This window comes from Anolis carolinensis, chromosome 3 (assembly GCF_035594765.1).
Source record: "Anolis carolinensis isolate JA03-04 chromosome 3, rAnoCar3.1.pri, whole genome shotgun sequence".
Taxonomy (NCBI): Eukaryota; Metazoa; Chordata; class Lepidosauria; order Squamata; family Dactyloidae; genus Anolis; species Anolis carolinensis.
In genome coordinates this window covers 285,664,415-285,684,277 of record NC_085843.1, presented here as the reverse complement: position 1 = coordinate 285,684,277, position 19,863 = coordinate 285,664,415, and the positions used below count along the sequence as shown (strand labels likewise).

Here is a 19,863-nt window from a genome sequence, read left to right as displayed (position 1 = left end):
ACCTTCCCAGTCTGAACTGGATTCCTCTCAGCCAGATCTTTCCCAGGCAGATCTGGGAACCTTGCACCTGCAAGAAAGTTGTCTCCCAGAAGTATGTCAAACAAGCCCAGAGCCTACTTCTCCCGTATTCTTGCGCCGGGAGTTTTGTAAACAACAGAGAAGTTTGGATTCAGCTTCGCGCAGGAGTGCGAGGATTGCAGCTAAGAATGTGGCCAATTAAGACTGCTTCTCGTGAGAATCTTTGGGGAGTCTCACATCTGGTCTCAGAGTTAGCTTTCGGTTCTGATTCCCAGAGAACTGCTTCGGCGGGAAGCTAGACTCTATTTAGGTGTTTTACCCGCGTAGTAACTTCGCGGAGTCAATTCGTCAGCCTACGGAGCGAGTTGTGTCTGGACAGCGCGCCCCGGTTCAAGCCTCGCTCCTGCTCAAGCCTTGCCTTGCTATCCAGCCTTCGCCTTGCTTCCCAGCCTTTGTTTATCTACGGACTTTGCCTTGTTTCCCAGGATTAATCCTTGCCTTGTTCCACGGATTTATCAAGTTATTCCACGGACCTTGTTCTTGTTCTTAGTTACCTTGTTCCACGTTCAAGCCTTGTTTCAAGTATCAAGTTATTTCCTAGCCTCGCTCAAGTTTCATGGACTAAAGGACCTTGTCATCTCCCCTCACTTTGCTTGGCAAAGTGAGTGTTTCGGTTATTGGATTACAACTTTGGACCTTAATATTTCTTATTGGACATTGCTTTTTTGGACTAATTCTGACCTTTCTTGAAAGGTCTAATTCTGGACTATTTTCTACACTTGTTTTTATTAACTTTATATATTCCTACAATAAAGATATTAGATAGATTCTGGCCTCTGTGTATGGTTATTGGTGCTCTGCAGCCTGGGTCGTGACAGTTTGACTCCGCCACCCTAAGCACCAATTAACCTCGGCCAGAATGTCTACCGGAGTCGTACCTGGGCCGAGCGGCCAGCCGATTACCTACACCATCGACAAGGAAGAGGTGGACCGAATCCGTGATAAGCTCAATGCACAGGATGGAGAAATAAGGGGTTTGAAGGAACGCGGAGTTCGTCTTCCGGCCATGGCGTTGCCAACCAAGTTTACTGGAGAAGCTTCTAAGGTTCATGTCTTCCGTCGCCAATGTCAAGCTTATCTGGAGGCCCGTGCTGCCGAGTTTCCCCAAGAAGACATCAAAGTGGCATGGGTTTACAGTCTTCTAGACGGGCCAGCGGCCAGCTGGGCGACGGCACTGTTCGACCAAGCCTCTCCACACTTAAGATCAGCGCAACACTTCTTGGACCACCTCAAGGAGACTTGGGGAATCGAGGACAATTTGGAGGCAGCCGGTCACAAACTCCGTCGCCTTTTCCAAGGAGACAGACCTATGTCTCAGTATATAGCCGAGTTCCGAGTGCTGGCCCACAACACCGGCTGGAACGATGTAGCCCTCAGGGGACAATTCCGGGAGGGTCTCAACATTGAAATGCTGGAAGAAATCTCCAAGGTGGATCCTCCCCAGACCCTCGAGGCACTCATTGATCAATGTTTACGGGCTGAAGTCATGATTGCCAACAGGAAACAGTGGGTTCGAGGCCAGGGCAGTAGAGCCGGGGCAAAACCCCCCGCTCCCGCCAGCGTTCAGCCACGTCCGGTGTGGAGACCCCCACCGCCAACCCCATACCCCAGAGGAGGCGAGGAGGTGCCGATGCAGTTGGGCAATGTGCGTCCCAGACTAGATGCCGCCGAGAAGGCCCGTCGTCAACGCTTAAACCTCTGCTGGTACTGCGGGAACGGGGGCCACTTCGCCAGAGAGTGCCCAGCCAAAGGGAAGCCTGCCGCCCGTCTTGCGGCGGCGTCCTCCACGGAGACGAAGGCGTCTGAGCCGACTGGCACACAGCCGGCGGGGGAAGCCAACGACCGGGTGTAGAGAGGCTCGCCAACCCGGTCAAAAAATCCATCCAAGAGCCGCCAACCGGGGTCCTGTTCCTTCTCGTGGTCACATTATGGTCAGCAAAAAGGGGACCCGTCATGATCCACGCCATGATAGACTCTGGAGCTACCAACAATTTCATCGATAGAGAGTATGCCGACTCTCTGGGATTACAATATCATGATTTCAAGAATGCCCGTGTGGTGCAAGCCATAGACGGCCGTCCCCTCAAGACGGGCCCCGTAAGTCAGTGGTCGGAACCCACCAGGATGTGGATAAGGGAACATATGGAAGAGATTTCCTTCTTTGTTACCGAGGTCCCCCATTTCCCTGTGATTTTGGGAATTCCATGGCTGACTCTCCACGACCCTAACATCTCCTGGTCCAACAGAGAACTGCAGTTTGCTTCACCGTACTGCCAAAACCATTGCCTCGTAGCCAAGGTATGCCATGCCACAGACACCGAGCCCATCATCACCTTGCCAAAGAAGTACTCCGAGTATTGGGATGTATTCAATGAGAAAGAAGCCGAAAAATTACCCCCACATAGACCTTATGACTGTGCCATTGACTTGGTGGAGGGGGCCCCGATCCCGCGAGGGCATCTCTACTCCCTGACTGAACCAGAGCAAGAAGCTCTCAGGGAATTCCTAGAGACAAACCTTCGCAAGGGATTCATCAGACCCTCTCAATCCCCAGCCGCCTCCCCAGTGATGTTTGTGAAGAAGAAGTCAGGGGAACTACGCTTGGTGGTGGACTACAGAGCATTGAACAATATCACCAAGCGGAACAGCTATCCCCTGCCTTTAATCTCGGATCTACTGGATCGGCTTCGAGGAGCCAAGGTTTACACCAAGCTGGATCTTCGGGGGGCTTACAACTTAGTTCGCATCAGGGAAGGGGACGAGTGGAAGACCGCCTTCCAGACCAAATTCGGATTATTTGAGTCCCGAGTTATGAATTTCGGTTTATGCGGAGCCCCCGCAACGTTCCAGCATTTTGTCAATGACATTTTTCAGGACTATCTAGACAGGTTCTTGATAATCTACCTGGACGATTTTTTGGTGTTTTCCAGATCACAATCAGAACATGAGAACCACGTCAAAATGGTGTTACAACGATTGCGGGATCATGGACTTTATGCCAAGCTGGAAAAATGCGCTTTTGATCTACAAGAGGTAGATTTCCTTGGTTACCGCATCTCGCCTCTAGGGCTTTCCATGGATCCAGCCAAAGTTTCAGCAGTATTGGAATGGCGGGCGCCAACTAACAAGAAAGAGGTGCAGCGTTTCTTGGGGTTCGCGAACTACTACCGCAAGTTCATTCCAGATTTTGCCCGCTGGTCCGACCCCATCACTAGCTGCATCCGTGGAAAGCAGCCTTTCCGCTGGACTGATCAAGCAGAGAAAGGGTTCCAGCAACTAAAGAAACTATTCACCTCCCAGCCAATTCTACAGCACCCAAATCCTGGAACCCCTTTTGTGGTGCAAGCGGACGCCTCTGATGTGGCAATTGGGGCTGTACTCTTGCAACCGGTGGGAGGTCACCTCCACCCCTGTGCCTTTTATTCTCGTCAACTAACCACACCAGAGAGGAATTACACCATTTGGGAAAAAGAACTACTGGCCATAAAGGCAGCCTTTGAAACTTGGAGACATTGGCTAGAAGGGGCCAAATTTCCCATTGAAGTCCACACTGATCATCGTAATCTAGAACATCTAAGAACTGCCCGCAAACTAAATCAGAGGCAGCAGCGTTGGGCTTTATTCTTTGAACGTTTCAACTTCCAGATCCATTATGTGACCCCAGCCCAAACCAAGCAAGCAGACGCCCTGTCACGTAAACCGGAATACGCTGCAGGACGCAAGGAGACCTTTGAATCCCAACTGCTACAACCTGAGAACTTTGCCACGCTCACGGTGGGGAACACCAAATCCATTCCCATTGGTTCAACTTTCCCTACTCCAGGACCCATCTGTGCTCAAGAAATCAGGGCTAGTCAGCAAGCAGATGCCTGGGCGCAGGACCAACTTCGCCAAGGTCTGCATTTCCCCTTTTCGCTTAAAGATGGGCTGCTCTGCTATAGAAATCATGTTTATATCCCACCCGGACCGGGCAGGGAAAAAGCGCTTCGTCTGTGTCATGACTGCAAACCAGCAGGACACTTCGGACTATTTAAAACTATGCATTTGATCCTAAGGGATTTTTGGTGGCCCAAGATCCGCAAGGATGTGGAAAAATATGTCAACACCTGCCCAGTATGCCAGCGCTCCAAGATACGAAGGGAGAAGCCCTCAGGGCTTTTACACCCCCTTCCTACCCCATCTCGCCCATGGGAAATAATTTCCGCGGATTTCATCACTGACCTACCACCTTCCTGTGGATTCACCACGATCTTAGTGGTGGTGGACCTATTCACCAAGTTAGCCCATTTCATTCCCTGCGAAGGCCTCCCCACGGCCAAGGAAACTGCGGATCTATTTCTTCAACATGTTTTCAGACTACATGGATTGCCCAAGAGTTTAGTCACAGACCGTGGATCTCAATTCACCTCTCGTTTTTGGAAGGCACTACAAAAACTATTGGGCATAGACTCTCGCTTATCTTCAGCTCATCATCCCCAAACAGATGGGCAAACGGAGCGCACCAATGCCACTTTGGAGCAGTATCTTCGCTGTTATGTAAACTATCAACAGGACAATTGGGCTTCTCTGTTACCACTGTCTGAGTTTGCCTACAACAATGGAGTTCAAGCTTCTACAAAAGAAACGCCGTTCTTTGCAAACTACGGCTTCCATCCACGTTTCTTTCCCCCTGTCATTGAAACTTCAGAGGTTCCCGCAGCAGAGGATTGGCTGCAGGAACTCACAGCGGTGCAACAACTTTTGCTCCAGCAACTGGACCAAGCCAAGGAGGACTATAAACGCCACGCTGACAAACATCGCCAGCCGGGCCCTGAAATCAAGGTAGGAGATCGGGTTTTCCTGTCCACTCGCTTTCTGCCCTCCCACCGCCCTTGCCGGAAGTTAGATGCCCGTTTCATTGGTCCCTATCCAGTGGTGGCGCAATTAAACCCCGTGACTTTCAAACTCCAACTTCCGCGTTCAATGCGCATTCACCCAGTGTTTCACCGTTCCCTGCTCCTTCCGGCGGATGGTGTGCGACCTGATACAGACCAACCGGCCCCCCCTCCTGTTTTGATGAATGGGGAGGAGGAGTTCGAGGTTGAGGACATTTTGGATTCTCGCTTTCACCGCCGCCGCCTACAATATCTCATTGACTGGGTGGGTTTTGGCCCTGAGGAACGCTCTTGGGAAGACGCCTCCACAGTCCATGCTCCTGATCTAACCCGTCGCTTTCATCAGACCTATCCCACCAAACCGCGACCTCGCGCCTCGGGGAGAGGGCCCCAGTTTGGGAGGGGCCTTGAGGAGGGGGATAGTGTGATGACCCATGGGCCTTGTAGTCCTGCTCAGGACATTGTAATTCCTGATGAAGATGAAAACTTGGGTTTTTTACCTTCCCAGTCTGAACTGGATTCCTCTCAGCCAGATCTTTCCCAGGCAGATCTGGGAACCTTGCACCTGCAAGAAAGTTGTCTCCCAGAAGTATGTCAAACAAGCCCAGAGCCTACTTCTCCCGTATTCTTGCGCCGGGAGTTTTGTAAACAACAGAGAAGTTTGGATTCAGCTTCGCGCAGGAGTGCGAGGATTGCAGCTAAGAATGTGGCCAATTAAGACTGCTTCTCGTGAGAATCTTTGGGGAGTCTCACATCTGGTCTCAGAGTTAGCTTTCGGTTCTGATTCCCAGAGAACTGCTTCGGCGGGAAGCTAGACTCTATTTAGGTGTTTTACCCGCGTAGTAACTTCGCGGAGTCAATTCGTCAGCCTACGGAGCGAGTTGTGTCTGGACAGCGCGCCCCGGTTCAAGCCTCGCTCCTGCTCAAGCCTTGCCTTGCTATCCAGCCTTCGCCTTGCTTCCCAGCCTTTGTTTATCTACGGACTTTGCCTTGTTTCCCAGGATTAATCCTTGCCTTGTTCCACGGATTTATCAAGTTATTCCACGGACCTTGTTCTTGTTCTTAGTTACCTTGTTCCACGTTCAAGCCTTGTTTCAAGTATCAAGTTATTTCCTAGCCTCGCTCAAGTTTCATGGACTAAAGGACCTTGTCATCTCCCCTCACTTTGCTTGGCAAAGTGAGTGTTTCGGTTATTGGATTACAACTTTGGACCTTAATATTTCTTATTGGACATTGCTTTTTTGGACTAATTCTGACCTTTCTTGAAAGGTCTAATTCTGGACTATTTTCTACACTTGTTTTTATTAAGTTTATATATTCCTACAATAAAGATATTAGATAGATTCTGGCCTCTGTGTATGGTTATTGGTGCTCTGCAGCCTGGGTCGTGACACCGGGTTTGAACCTGGGACGCTTTAACACACTGAGCCACTGGAGGAGAACAAATTTGTGTTCTTTCTTTAATAAGAACAGTAGAGTCTCACTTATATACAGTAGAGTCTCACTTATCCAACACTCGCTTATCCAATGTTCTGGATTATCCAACGCATTTTTGTAGTCAATGTTTTCAATATATCGGGATATTTTGGTGCTAAATTCATAAATACAGTAATTACTACATAGCATTACTGCGTATTGAACTACTTTTTCTGCCAAATTTGTTGTCTAACATGATGTTTTGGTGCTTCCTTTGTAAAATCATAACCTAATTTAATGTTTAATAGGCTTTTCCTTAATCTCTCCTTATTATCCAACATATTCGCTTATCTAACGTTCTGCCGGCTCGTTTACGTTGGATAAGTGAGACTCTACTGTATTGCTCTTCACTTTAAAAAATAACTTTTCCAAGGTCCTAAAGCTTACCCTCTAGTAGCAAGTTCAGCGACTTGGGCAAGTTGGTTAAAGTTCTGATTAAAGCCCGGAATGAATCCTTGGCCCCATTGGCACTGCTTGTGCAACTCCTGTTCCTTCCTACAAAATTTGTGTGAGATTACAGCCTTTTTGGTATTCTTATTTCAAAAGCTGTAGAGGCTGGCTGTGGTTCTCCTCGAGAGAGAGAGAGAGAGGCCTTTTTGTTCCATTTTGGTGCATCTTGTGCCTCTTTCAGGGCGTCCTCTTGGCTGGAGATGGATACCGAGGGAAGACCTCCCCACACACCCCAAACGAGAGGTTCGAAGGGGCCACCGTCCTCAAGGCGCTCAAGGTAGGAAGCTTGCTCTACAACTGCCTCTTGGGTTCCATAGAATTCCAGGGAATTGGAACAATCCCTAGGGCAGTGATGGCCAACCTATGACACGCATGTCAGCACTGACACGCCTAGCCATTTTTGCTGACACGCTGCCGCCTGCAGATTGATTAGATGACTATGTCTTTTGTGGCCAAATGTGGTGTGATTTGGTCCAATGGTTTTGTTGTTTACTCCATGGGAATTATGCACATTTATATATATATATATATATATATATATATATATATATAATTACTGTAGTATATTATCATATTATTACTATTATATTACAGTATTATTATATTATTCATTATTCATGACTACATTGAAACTAGAATAGAGAGAAATCAGCGTGGAAACTGCAAGAGGTACCATAGATTTTTGTACATGGATATAATGGTAGTAAATAGTTTTTGATTTATTAAATACAGTTATATATTACAATTATACATTTTTGTTATTTAAACTATAAATATCGCAAAATAATGGGGGGGGGGGTTTCTCGGGGGTTTTTTGGGTGAATTTTGACACACCAAGCTCAAAGGATTACCCATCACTGCCCTAGGGTCATCCGGTCTAACCAGTTGCCAGTTTAGGAAATCCATAGCTTAAGTACCCCATAGAGATGACCATCCAAACTTTTTTTTTCCGTGTCAGGAGCAACCTGAGTTGCTTCTGGAGTGAGAGAATTGGCCGTCTGCAAGGACGTTGCCCAGGGGACATTGCCTGGATGTTTTGATGTTTTACCATCCTTGTGGGAGGCTTCTCTCATGTCCCCGCATGGAGCTGGAGCTGATAGAGGGAGCTCATCCGCGCTCTCCCCGGGTGGGATTTGAACCTGGCAGCCTTCAGGTCAGCAACCCAAACCTTCAAGTCACAAGGCTTTTATCCCCTAGGCCACCGGAGGCTCCTACCATCCAAACTGGGAATGGGGAGGATTTAAATACACCATCTCCTCTTCACCACCACCACCACCATCATGATCCAACCACTCTTTGTAGACCTCCAATGAAGGAGAATTGAAAGCAGACAGTCTACTGTTGAATGGACCTCTCGTGAAGACTGTGGTCTTCAAGGCGAATCAATTCTACAGCAGACCTTCCACCTTCATGGAGGTTAGGGCTGATGGATCCTGGTGAAATTGGAAAAATCCAGTCTGCAAAACTGTAATAATATTAAATGCTTTTAATTTCACCAGTTCCATGCCATAGGTATCTGAACTTGGTGCATGTTTTGAACCACTTGTTCTTGATTGCAGTTTCCTCTGTCCTGCATGCCAGTTTGGGATAAAAGCAGGAGATACGTGAAGTGATGGAAATATGGTTAATTGTTTAGAATTTTCCCTGATTGTTCTGCAAACTTCCCTCTGGTTTCTTTAAGGCCAAGTTGTGACAAGATTAGTGTTAGAAATCGCATTTGTGTCTCCCACCAGCAGCATGGGAGAGACACATTGCCTCATTGGGTGCATTTACACTGTAGAATTAGTGCAGTTTGATACCACTTTAAAAGAAAGGGGGAACAGGCTTCTTTCCTGCTGCCCTGGAGACCAGGACTCAGTGGAGCAATGGGTTCAAAGGACAGGAAAGGAGAGTCCACCTGAACATTAGCAAGAACTTCCTGACAGTAAGAATTGCTGTTCAGCGATGGAACTCTCTGCCTTGGAGTCTGGTGGAAGCTCCTTCCTTTGAGGCTTTTAAACAGAGGCTGGATGGCCATCTGTCGGGGGTGCTTTGATTGTGCTTTTCCTGCATGTCAGGGGGTTGGACTGGATGTGGTTTCTTCCAACTCTTCTATGATTCCATGTTGAGATGCCATTGAATGGTCCTGGTTTCTTCTGCCCACAGTTTGGCTACGAGGGCCGTGTCCCTCTCAAAAGTGCCCGGCTCTTCTACGACGTGAGCGAAAAGGCGCGCCGGATTGTGCAGTCCTACTTCATGCTTAATGCCACGCTCTACTTCTCCTACACGCACCTCGTGTGCCGGACCGCGCTCTCAGGTGAGGCCGGGAGGGTTGGATGTCCTCGGACATCCCCAAATGGGAAGCTTGAGGATCCCTTACCTGCAGATCCCAAATTCTCCCTAATGGGTGGCTTTGCAATCTGATGACTTTATTTCAAGCACAGAATTATTGCTAACATTGGTCACAAAATGACCTTCAGATATGTCAGAGTAGTGCGCTCAGCGTAGCAGCAGATGTATGAAGTCAGTTGAGCGCAGAACGAAAGGACGTCAGAGACAATGTTAAAAAGTATTTACAAAGTTTTACTGAACAAGACAAACAGACTTGCAGACAATGGACATAAGACTTTCAATCTAGACAAACAGCACAGATCTTCTCAGCAGCAGAACAGATCTCATCTGATGCAATCAGCTATATACAAACACACTTGTAGTCTGGACACTCCTATCTGGCTCCAGCCACATATCCAAGGTCAATACAGCTTCTTACCAAATTAACTCTTTACACACTATAGCATTTCCTGGATGATGCAATACATGCTAGACACAAATTTCATTTAAACACTACTAATACACAAATCCCACATTAACAAGATATGTGTAAATGAAACATACATTAATTTTGTGTTTAGAATTGTCTCCTATCTCCAAGGTAATTCAGGTCTCATTTCCAAAATACCCCATGAGATGTGTAAATGCAAATAGAGGTATTCCAAAAATCTGGAAATAAACCCACAATACACAACGCCTCGGTTCCCAAGCTTTTTTGGATAAGAGATATTCAACAAACTGTTTTTAGCACTGTTAGTTGCTTTGACAGAGAAAGTGAAAAAAAAAACCCAGGATATATAACAACAACAGCAACAACCTGTGCAAGTTGTATATAAAACATACTGTATATACTCGAGTATAAGCCTAGTTTTTCAGCCCTTTTTTTAAGACTGAAAAAAAAAACCCTTGGCTTTTACTCGGGTGAGGGTCCTGGTTGGCTTATATTTGGGTCGGCTTATACTTGAATATATGGTACATTTATTATTTTTCTCTATTATTATTGGTATTATTACATTTATTACTTTTCTCTATTATTGTTGCTACTATTACATTTATTTTACATTATTATTATTATTATTATTATATTTATTATTTCACTCTTACATTATTATTATTATTATTATTGTTAATATTGCATTTATTATTTTACTCTATTATTACATGTACTATTTTCCTGTATTTATTATTATTATTACATGTATTATTTTACTCTATTATTATTAAAAGGATACATAAGCACATTTACATTGAAGAAGAGGAGAATAATGATTTGATCAGAGTTGGACAGTCTTATCTTAAATTTGAGCTTTATGTAAATATTCAAAAACATTTAACCTACTGATGCCTCAATTAATGTAATTTTATTGGTACAGTGGAGTCTCACTTATCCAACATAAACAGGCCGGCAGAACGTTGGATAAGTGAATATCTTGGATAATAAGGGGAGATTAAGGAAAAGCCTATTAAACGTCAAAATAGGTTATGATTTTACAAATTAAGCACCAAAACATCATGTTATAAAACAAATTTGACAGAAAAAGTAGTTCAATATGCAGTAATGCTATGTAGTAATTACTGTATTTACAAATTTAGCACCAAAATATCATGATATATTGAAAACATTGACTACAAAAATGCGTTGGATAATCCAGAACGTTGGATAAGCGAGTGTTGAATAAGTGAGACTCTACTGCATCTATTTTTATTTCTGAAATTTACCACCCTCGGCTTATACTGGAGTCAATGTTTTCCCAGTTTTTTTGTGGTAAAATCAGGTGCCTCGGCTTATATTCGGGTCGGCTTATACTCGAGTATATACGGTAAATGAAGTACCTGTTTAGATACAAGCCATCTTGTTACACTATGCAACAAAATTTGAAAAAGTTTTTGCAGTTTAATAAACTTTTTCCATGTTTTAATGATAGAACCAATTAAGAAATGACATTTATAATCCAGGAACAAAAATCACGTCACATCGTGTTATGCGAATATAAGCATTTCGGATAAGAGACACTCCATATGTATCGCAAAACCAAGTAATACATTAAAGGCTTCCCTTGTTAGGAGTGTCTTCCCCAGTTTTGAGAAATTCCAAGACGAGATTGGCAACAAAATCTAAGATGATGTTGATGTTGATGATGATGATGATGATGATAATGATGATGATGATTTGCCTTGTCCAGGGCAACAGGAGCGGAGGAATGACCTGAGCCACCCCATCCATGCGGACAACTGCCTCCTGGACCCCGAAGCCAATGAATGTTGGAAGGAGCCGCCGGCTTACACCTTTCGAGATTACAGGTGGGCCTCTCATGTTGGAGGGACACAATCGGGATTCAAAGTGAATTTAGATAGATTAAAGAACTGGGCCAAGACTAACAAGATGTGTATCTACAGGGAGAAATGTAAGGTACTATATGAAAATGAAACACAGAGATATATGTTAATGTGAGATTTGTGTATTGGTAGTGTTTAAATGAAATTTGTGTCTAGCATGTATTGCATCATCCAGGAAATGCTGTAGTGTGTAAAGAGTTAATTTGGTAAGAAGCTGTATTGACCTTGGATATGTGGCTGGAGCCAGAGAGGAGTGTCCAGACTACAAGTATGTTTGTATATAGCTGATTGCATCAGATGAGATCTGTTCTGCCTGCTGAGAAGTTCTGTGCTGTTTGTCTAGAGAGAAAGTCTTATGTCCATTGTCTGCAAGTCTGTTTGTTTTGTTCAGTAAACTTTGTAAATACTTTTTAACATTGTCTCTGACGTCCTTTCGTTCTGCGCTCAACTGACTTCATACATCTGCTGCTACGCTGCGCGCACTACTCTGTCAATATAGGATGGGAAACACCTATTTTGGAAACAGTCCATGTGAAAGGGATCTAGTGGTTCACAAATTGAACATGAGCCACCTGTGTCATGCAACAGCTAAAAAGGCCACTGCAATTCTATAAAAATCAGATCGTGCATATGATCCCTGCACCCAACCGTAACTGACTTTTGCTCTTGTTCTCTTTAGTGCTCTTCTGTACATGAACAATGATTTTGAAGGCGGCGAGTTCATCTTCACCGAGATGGATGCCAAGACAGTCACGGTGAGCTTAGACCTCTTGTTCTTGAATTTTGCCCGGTTGATTTGCACACCCACCAATCCTTCTGGCTTCAGCATTGCTACAAAGATGTCCTGTGCTACTCCCAGAATTCCATAGCATTGAGCCACATCAGTTGTAAAGGGGCATCACGCTGCATTCACTCTACAGTTGTGGCCAAAGAAAATCTCCATCTATATATATAAAAATGTCATGTATGTTTGTAGGACTGAGTAAACGACAAAACCACTGAACCAAATCACACCAAATTTGGCCACAATACACCAACACATTCAAGGTATGTCCTTCACTCAACCCCCCTCACAAAAAAAATGGATTGGCCTAGGTATAACACAGCCAGGCATTGAAGCTGCAAGGCTATTCAGTGCAATTTAACCAGACCAACAAACCTAGGTAGAAGGTGGCCAGGCTTTGAAGCAGCGATACTACTCTGTACTATTGAAGATTCCCCTAGGTAGCAAGCAGCCAGGCTTTGAAGCAGTGAGGATATTCATTGCAATTCTAGCAGCCCAAAAAACCATTCCCCTAGAACGCAAGTACCCAGCCTTCCAAGCAGCAAGCCTATTCCATTGCATTCTAACTCACCAAACAAGGATTCTCATAAGAAGAAAACGGCCAGGCTTTGAGGCTGCAAGGCTATTCACTGCTATTCCACCTGGCCAACAAAGGATTCCTATAAGCCATATCAATGCGTGGCCGGGCACAGCTAGTTGCAATAAGTTTCAATTGGAGTGGCGGCATTAAGTAAGAACTGGGTTGTTGTATGTCTTTCGGGCTGTGTGGCCATGTTCCAGAAGCATTCTCTCCTGACGTTTCGCCCACATCTATGGCAGGCATCCTCAGAGGATGCCTGCCATAGATGTGGGCGAAACGTCAGGAGAGAATGCTTCTGGAACATGGCCACACAGCCCGAAAGACATACAACAACCCTGTGATCCCGGCCATGAAAGCCTTCGACAACACATTAAGTAAGAACTATGTGGCCTTTTCCTGCCACCTGCTGGCCAAATGGAGAAATTATCCTCAATATAGATACTATAAGTAAAGGTAAAGGTTTCCCCCTGACATTAAGTCTAGTTGTGTCCGACTCTGGAGAGTGGTACTCATCTCCATTTCTAAGCTGAAGAGCCAGTGTTGTCCGTAGACAGCTCCAAGCTCATGTGGCCATAGGCAGGGAGCACTGTTATCTTCCTGCCAGAGCAGTACCTATTGATCTACTCACATTTGCATATGTTCAAACTGCTTTGATGTTAGAAGCTGGGGCTAACAGCGGGAGCTCACCCTGCTCCCCAGATTCGAACCACTGATCTTTCCGTCAGCATGTTCAGCATCTCAGTGGTTTAACACACTGTGCCATCGGGGGCTTGAGTATAGATACTATACTCAATATGAATCCTAGATCTGAACCCACACTGTGAAATGAATCCAGTTTAACATCCCAGCTCAATGTTATGGGATCGTGGGATTTGCAGTCTGGTGAGGCCCCACTACAGATCCCAGGATTACATAGGATTGGATCAGACAGTGTCAGCTTCAGAAAAAACCCCATGACATGTTTGATGTGTCTGGGTGCATCTGGACTAGTGTACAATCAATGTAGTTCAATAGCGCTTTAATTGTTGTGGCTTAGTGTTATAGGAATTGTAGTTTGGTGCGGTGCCTGCACTCTTTGTTAAAGAAGGCTGATTTTATTTATTTATTTATTTATTTATTTATTTACGGTATTTAAATTCCGCTCTTCTCACCCTGAAGTGGACTCAGGGCAGATCACATTATACACATATAGGGCAAACATTCAATGCCCATAAACTCATCAAACAGAAACAGAGACAGACAGACGCAGAGGCAATTTAACCTTCTCCTGAGGGGATGTTCGATTCTGGCCACAGGGGGGAGCAGCTATTTCATCATCCACTGTGGCGGCACTTCCTCATTCCAATGTCGTAAATTAGTTAAACTTGCCTCCCCACTTTTATAAGTGATACCTTATTTCCTACTTGATGGATGCAACTATCTTTCGGATTGCTAGGTCAGCAACGAGCAGGGGCTATTTTTTATTTTTAATTGACGGGTGCTCACCCCGCCACGGGCTGGCCTCAAACTCATGACCTCATGGTCAGAGTGATTTATTGCAGCAGGCTGTTGAGCAGCCTGCTGCAATAAATCATGAGAGATGCAGTTTGGAAAACATCGAACCATAGGGTGGAAATGTGTGTGTATGTATTTGGAAACATTACACTGTTAGAAATTGGAGACCAGGGTTTGGTCTGAACCAGAATGTCTTCTTCTTTTGTCATGTGCTTATATGTTCTTCCCAACCAGGCTTCCGTCAAACCCCGTTGTGGGCGCATGATCAGCTTTTCCTCCGGCGGCGAAAACCCTCACGGCGTGAAGGCCGTCACCAAGGGCCAGCGGTGCGCGGTTGCGCTGTGGTTCACCCTCAACCCCCTGCATCGGGAACTGGTATGTACGTCTGGGGTTCTGAAAAAGCCAAAATAACACCCAGTAACAAAATTTGCAAACTTTTCTGTTCTTGGTTTGGAAATGTTATGCCTGTTTAATTGTGTGATCCTTCCATTGAAAGTAGTTGTTCTGCTCCAGGAACTTCGTTGTTTTTTGAGACTTTCGCCAACTAGGTTGAATTGGTTGAGACTCAATGATATATTCGTTGAAAAACTATGCTATAGCAAGATGATGTCCCTCCCGTAAAAGCAAAGTTTCTGCAGTTTAATAAACATTGTAGGCTTTAAATTGCATTGCCTGGGCCAACTTAGAGCCTTGCTTAAGGGAGATAAGAGAGAAAAGGGCTCGGGCTGTGGCGCAGGCTGGAGAGCAGCTGCAATGAATCATTGCAATGAATCACTCTGACCAGGAGGTCATGAGTTCGAGGCCCGCTCGGAGCCTATGTTTGTTTATCTTTGTTCTATGTTAAGGCATTGAATGTTTGCCTATCTGTGTAATGTGATCTGCCCTGAGTCCCCTTCGGGGTGAGAAAGAAGGGCGAAATATAAATACTGTAAATAAATAAATAATAAATAAAAGCAGGGTGTAAATAAATGTAATGGTAGAACTAATTTAATTTAATTAATGATATAATAATATTTAATTTAATGATATAATAATATATAATAATATTGTACTATACTAATGTTATAATGTATTGTATATACATGTAATATTAATAATAATATTATGATGTAATACAATGTAATAATAATTATAATTCACTATTATAATTGTATATTTATATTACATGCAATATTACTAATAATATTGCAATATAGTCGTATAATATAATATATTGTATGTTGGCAGAATGTTGGATAAGCGAATATGTTGGATAATAAGGAGAGATTAAGGAAAAGCCTATTAAACATCAAATTAGGTTATGATTTTACAAATGAAGCACCAAAACATCATGTTATACAACAAATTTGGCAGAAAAAGTAGTTCAATACACAGTAATGCTATTTAGTAATTACTGTATTTATTAATTTAGCACCAAAATATCACGATGTATTGAAAACATTGACTACAAAAATGTGTTGGATAATCCAGAACGTTGGATAAGCGATTGCTGGATAAGTGAGACTCTACTGTAATAATAATTATAATTCACTATTATAATTGTATATTTATATTACATGTAATATTACTAATAATATTGCAATATAGTCATATAATATAATATATTGTATGTATATATACTTGTAAAGGGCAGGATATAAATGTCGCTAATAAATAAATAATACCATTATATAATAATAATTATTATAACAACAACAACAACAATCCTGTTTGAAGAAAACTCACCCTTGGCAATCATTTCCAGCTCTCTGAGAAAGTTTGTTTAAAAAACTTTCTGATAGTTTATGAAGTTTGCAAATTTTCTTATTTCAGACAAACGCCACTCAATTGGAGTACTAGTGCCATCTAGTGGTCACCTGTGGAAATTAACTTAGGAAATGTCTCCAAAATTTATTGAGTCTCAATATCAGAAGGAAAGCAATAAATAAATGCACAGAATTATTTTGCAAATTTAGCTACACCAGGTATGGGCAAACTTGGGCCCTCCAGGTGTTTTGGACTGCAACTCCCACAATTCCTAACAGCCTACCGGCTGTTAGGAATTGTAGGAGTTGTAGTCCAAAACACCTGGAGGGACGAAGTTTGCCCATGCCTGATCCACATTGTGAATGGAATGAGTTTTATACCTCTATAACCACTGTGGGAGATGTAGTTTTGCAAGCTCTATGGCCTTCTCTGCCAAAGGATGCTGATGCCTCACCAAACTGCAACTCCCAGGATTCCATAGCACTAAGCCAGGGCACCCAAAGTGGTGTCAAACTGCATTAAGTCTCCAGTGTAGAAGCCCCCTGTAAAGATGCAACCACCAAAGATGCAGGGAGATGTTTACTTTTACTTTAAAGGGTAGCATAACTTGGTTTAGAATATATGCGACAGAGGCTTAGATGTTGGAAGAAAAATAACAAGTTTATTCAGGCACAGGGCTTAGTGGTTACAATTTTGTTTCTCACTTAGAGGTATTCTTATTAACAGTTACAATACTAGAATGAGATAAATCATATCTCTAAAGTATCACTTCTTTTACTTAAAGTAGTTAAAACCTATTCCTCTGCTCCTTTCTAACTATTACTTCAATGGATCTCTGTGAGTCCAGCTGGGATTGGTTCCCAAAGTCTGAAACTTGGACTATCCAGTGATTTCAAACCACAGTCACCCTTGTGATATACTATCACAGATTCTCTGTACCTTACCAGGTCACAGACTACATTAAATAAGTCACCAAACTTATTTAAAACCGACTCAAAATGAACAATTGAGTCTCCTTGATCCCATCAACCTAGAATCAATCTTCCCTGTGCCTCATCAGAGCACAGACTAACTTTCTTTTTTTAAACTCTGCACTTTCTTCAACTAAACGGCAGTTGGCTCCGCCTACTTCTCCATGGCAACCAGCCTCTGAGTGCTGAGATGCAATAACTGTAAAACTTACCCTTTTAAAACATAAACACACAATTAAACATAACGTCTGTAAACCAAAATTCATACTTCATTATACCCCCTTTCAGCCCCAAACACTGACGTCTCCTTTTTCTCCTCCAGGAACGGATCCAAGCTGACGAAGTCGTCGCCGCGTTAGATCAGGAGCCTTTTGCACCCAGAGAACTCGACATCAACCCCAGAGACGAGCTTTGAGACCCTCGGGACACGCGGACACTGGATTGAAATATTTATTTAATATTTGAATTTTTAAGAAAAGTCTTATCAGAGCCCTTTATTTTTGTACAGAGCCTCAGTATAAATTAACGGACGGTGATAACTTAATGGACTCATGCACATCCTCCTCGTGCATTGGACACAGCTCAAGCTCAAGTCACATTCATGTGTTTCGTATTTCTTGGTGGCCTTTGGACTTCTTATGTCCAGTTTCTCCAGCCTCTGCAATGTGCCAACTCTTTTCTTTTCTTCCCCAATTTGATAATATCTAGAAGTGTTGCCAAAGGTTTTCATGGCTGGAATCACTAGGTTGGTGTGAGTTTTCCAAGCTGTCTGGCCATGTTGCCGCAGCATTCTCCCATGACGTTTCGCCTGCATCTGTGGCTAATACCATCCTCTGTGCTTCTGTTGGCAATGAAGCAAGTGGAGTTTATAAACCTGTGGAATGTCCAGAGCAGGAGAAAGAACTCTTGCTTGTGAAAGCAAGTATGAATGCTACAATTAGCAAGCTTGATTAGCATTAAGGAGCCATTAAGATGCACAGGGAATCAGTGAGGGTATCTGTAAATAGAGGTAGCCTTGCCTCTGGGTTGTTGTGTGTTTTCCGGGCTGTATGGCCACGTTCCAGAAGTATTCTCTCCTGACGTTTCACCCACATCTATGGCAGGCATCCTCAGAGGTTGTGAGGTATATGGAGAAACTAAGCAAGGAAGGTTTATATATCTGTGGAAAGTCCAGGGTGAGAGAAGAAGTCTTGTCAGTTGGAGGCCAGTGTGAATGTTGTAATTGATCACCTAAATTAGCATTGAATAGCTTCATCTCCTGGCTTCTTCCTGCCTGGGGGTATCCTTTGTTCAGAGTTGTTAACTGCCCCAGATTGATTCACGTCTGGAACTCCTCAGACGTAGCAGGGCACTTGATGAACCAACCTGGACACAGAACATTATTTGAGAACACAGAAATGCTTGACCACTCTCACAACCACCATACCAGACTACATAGAGAAGACATGGAAATTCACAAGAAACACATAGACAATTGCAACAGAAAGGGGGGAACCATTAAAAAGAACAAAATCTGGCTACCAGTATTAAAAAAAACTCCAAAATCAGAACAGTAAATAAGAAGCGACACTCTGAAAACAGAGGAGTTCCAGACATGAATCAATCAGGGGCAGATAATGACTCTGAACAAAGGATGCCCCCAGGCAGGAAGAAGCCAGGAGATGAAGCTATTCAATGCTAATTAAGGTGATTACCTACAACATTCACACTGGCCTCCAACTGACAAGACTTCTTCTCTCACCCTGGACTTTCCAAAGATATATATAAACCTTCCTGGCTTAGTTTCTCCATACTTCACAACCTCTGAGGATGCCTGCCATAGATGTGGGCGAAACATCAGGAGAGAATGCTTCTGGAACATGGATATATGGCCCGGAAAACATACAACAACCCTGTGATCCCGGCTATGAAAGCCTTCGACAATAGCCTTGCCTCTGTTGCCTGGAGGTATCCTCTATTTGGGAGATGTTAACTGGCCATTATTGCTTGCTGTCTGGAGTTCCCCTATCTCGGAGTGTTGTTCTTTATTTACTGCCTTGATTCCAGTGTTTTTTAATACTGGTAAACCAGATTTTGTTCATTTTCATGGTTCCCACCTTTCTGTTGCAATTGTCTACATTCTTCTTGTGAATTTCAGTGTCTTCTCTGTGCAGTCTGGTATAGTGGTGGTGAGAGTGGTCCAGCATTTCCATGTTCTCAAATAATGTTCTGCGACCAGGTTGGTCCATCAAGTGCTCTGCTATGCCTGACTTCTCTGGCTGAGTTAGTCTGCAGTGCATTTCATGGGCTTTGATTTATATCATCTGCAAGGCTACACAGCAAAGCCATTGAAATCCACAAGAAGCATGTGGACAATTTCAAGAAAAAGGAGGAAACCCTGAAAATGAACATAATCTGGCTTCCAGTAATAATAATTTTTAAAACCCCACCAGTATCAAGATAGGAAATACAGGACACCACTCAGGCACAATTGCAAACAGTGCTAACAAAGAGAAAAAACAAAACAAGTGCAAAGGAGCCAGAATGGATGTCCAAAAAACTTCTAACCAGGCTAAGACTCAAAAGAGACATGTACAAGAAGTGGAAAAGGGGAGAAACCACCAAAGAAGAATTCAAACAAATAGCCATTTCTTGTAGGCAAAAGGTTCACAAAAAAAAGCTCAGGCTTGCCAGTGACATTAAAAATAACAAAAGGGCTTTTTTGCTTAGTTAACACCTCTCTTCCAAACAGATGATGCCTCCAGACAATAAAGGCCAGGCTAC

General features: G+C 43.7%; 1 protein-coding gene across 1 annotated transcript in view; it reads left to right on the top strand.

The window, feature by feature from the left end:
• The window catches only part of p3h2 (prolyl 3-hydroxylase 2), a 148,628-nt gene extending 130,116 nt beyond the window's left edge, over positions 1–18,512 (top strand). The window contains exons 10-15 of the mRNA XM_062976937.1: positions 7,060–7,155; positions 9,024–9,174; positions 11,372–11,489; positions 12,205–12,280; positions 14,618–14,758; positions 17,423–18,512. Of these exons, the coding sequence (XP_062833007.1) occupies positions 7,060–7,155; positions 9,024–9,174; positions 11,372–11,489; positions 12,205–12,280; positions 14,618–14,758; positions 17,423–17,515 (675 nt within the window). The 3' untranslated portion in view covers positions 17,516–18,512. The remainder of the gene's footprint in view (positions 1–7,059; positions 7,156–9,023; positions 9,175–11,371; positions 11,490–12,204; positions 12,281–14,617; positions 14,759–17,422) is intronic.
• The last annotated feature ends 1,351 nt before the right edge of the window (positions 18,513–19,863 follow it).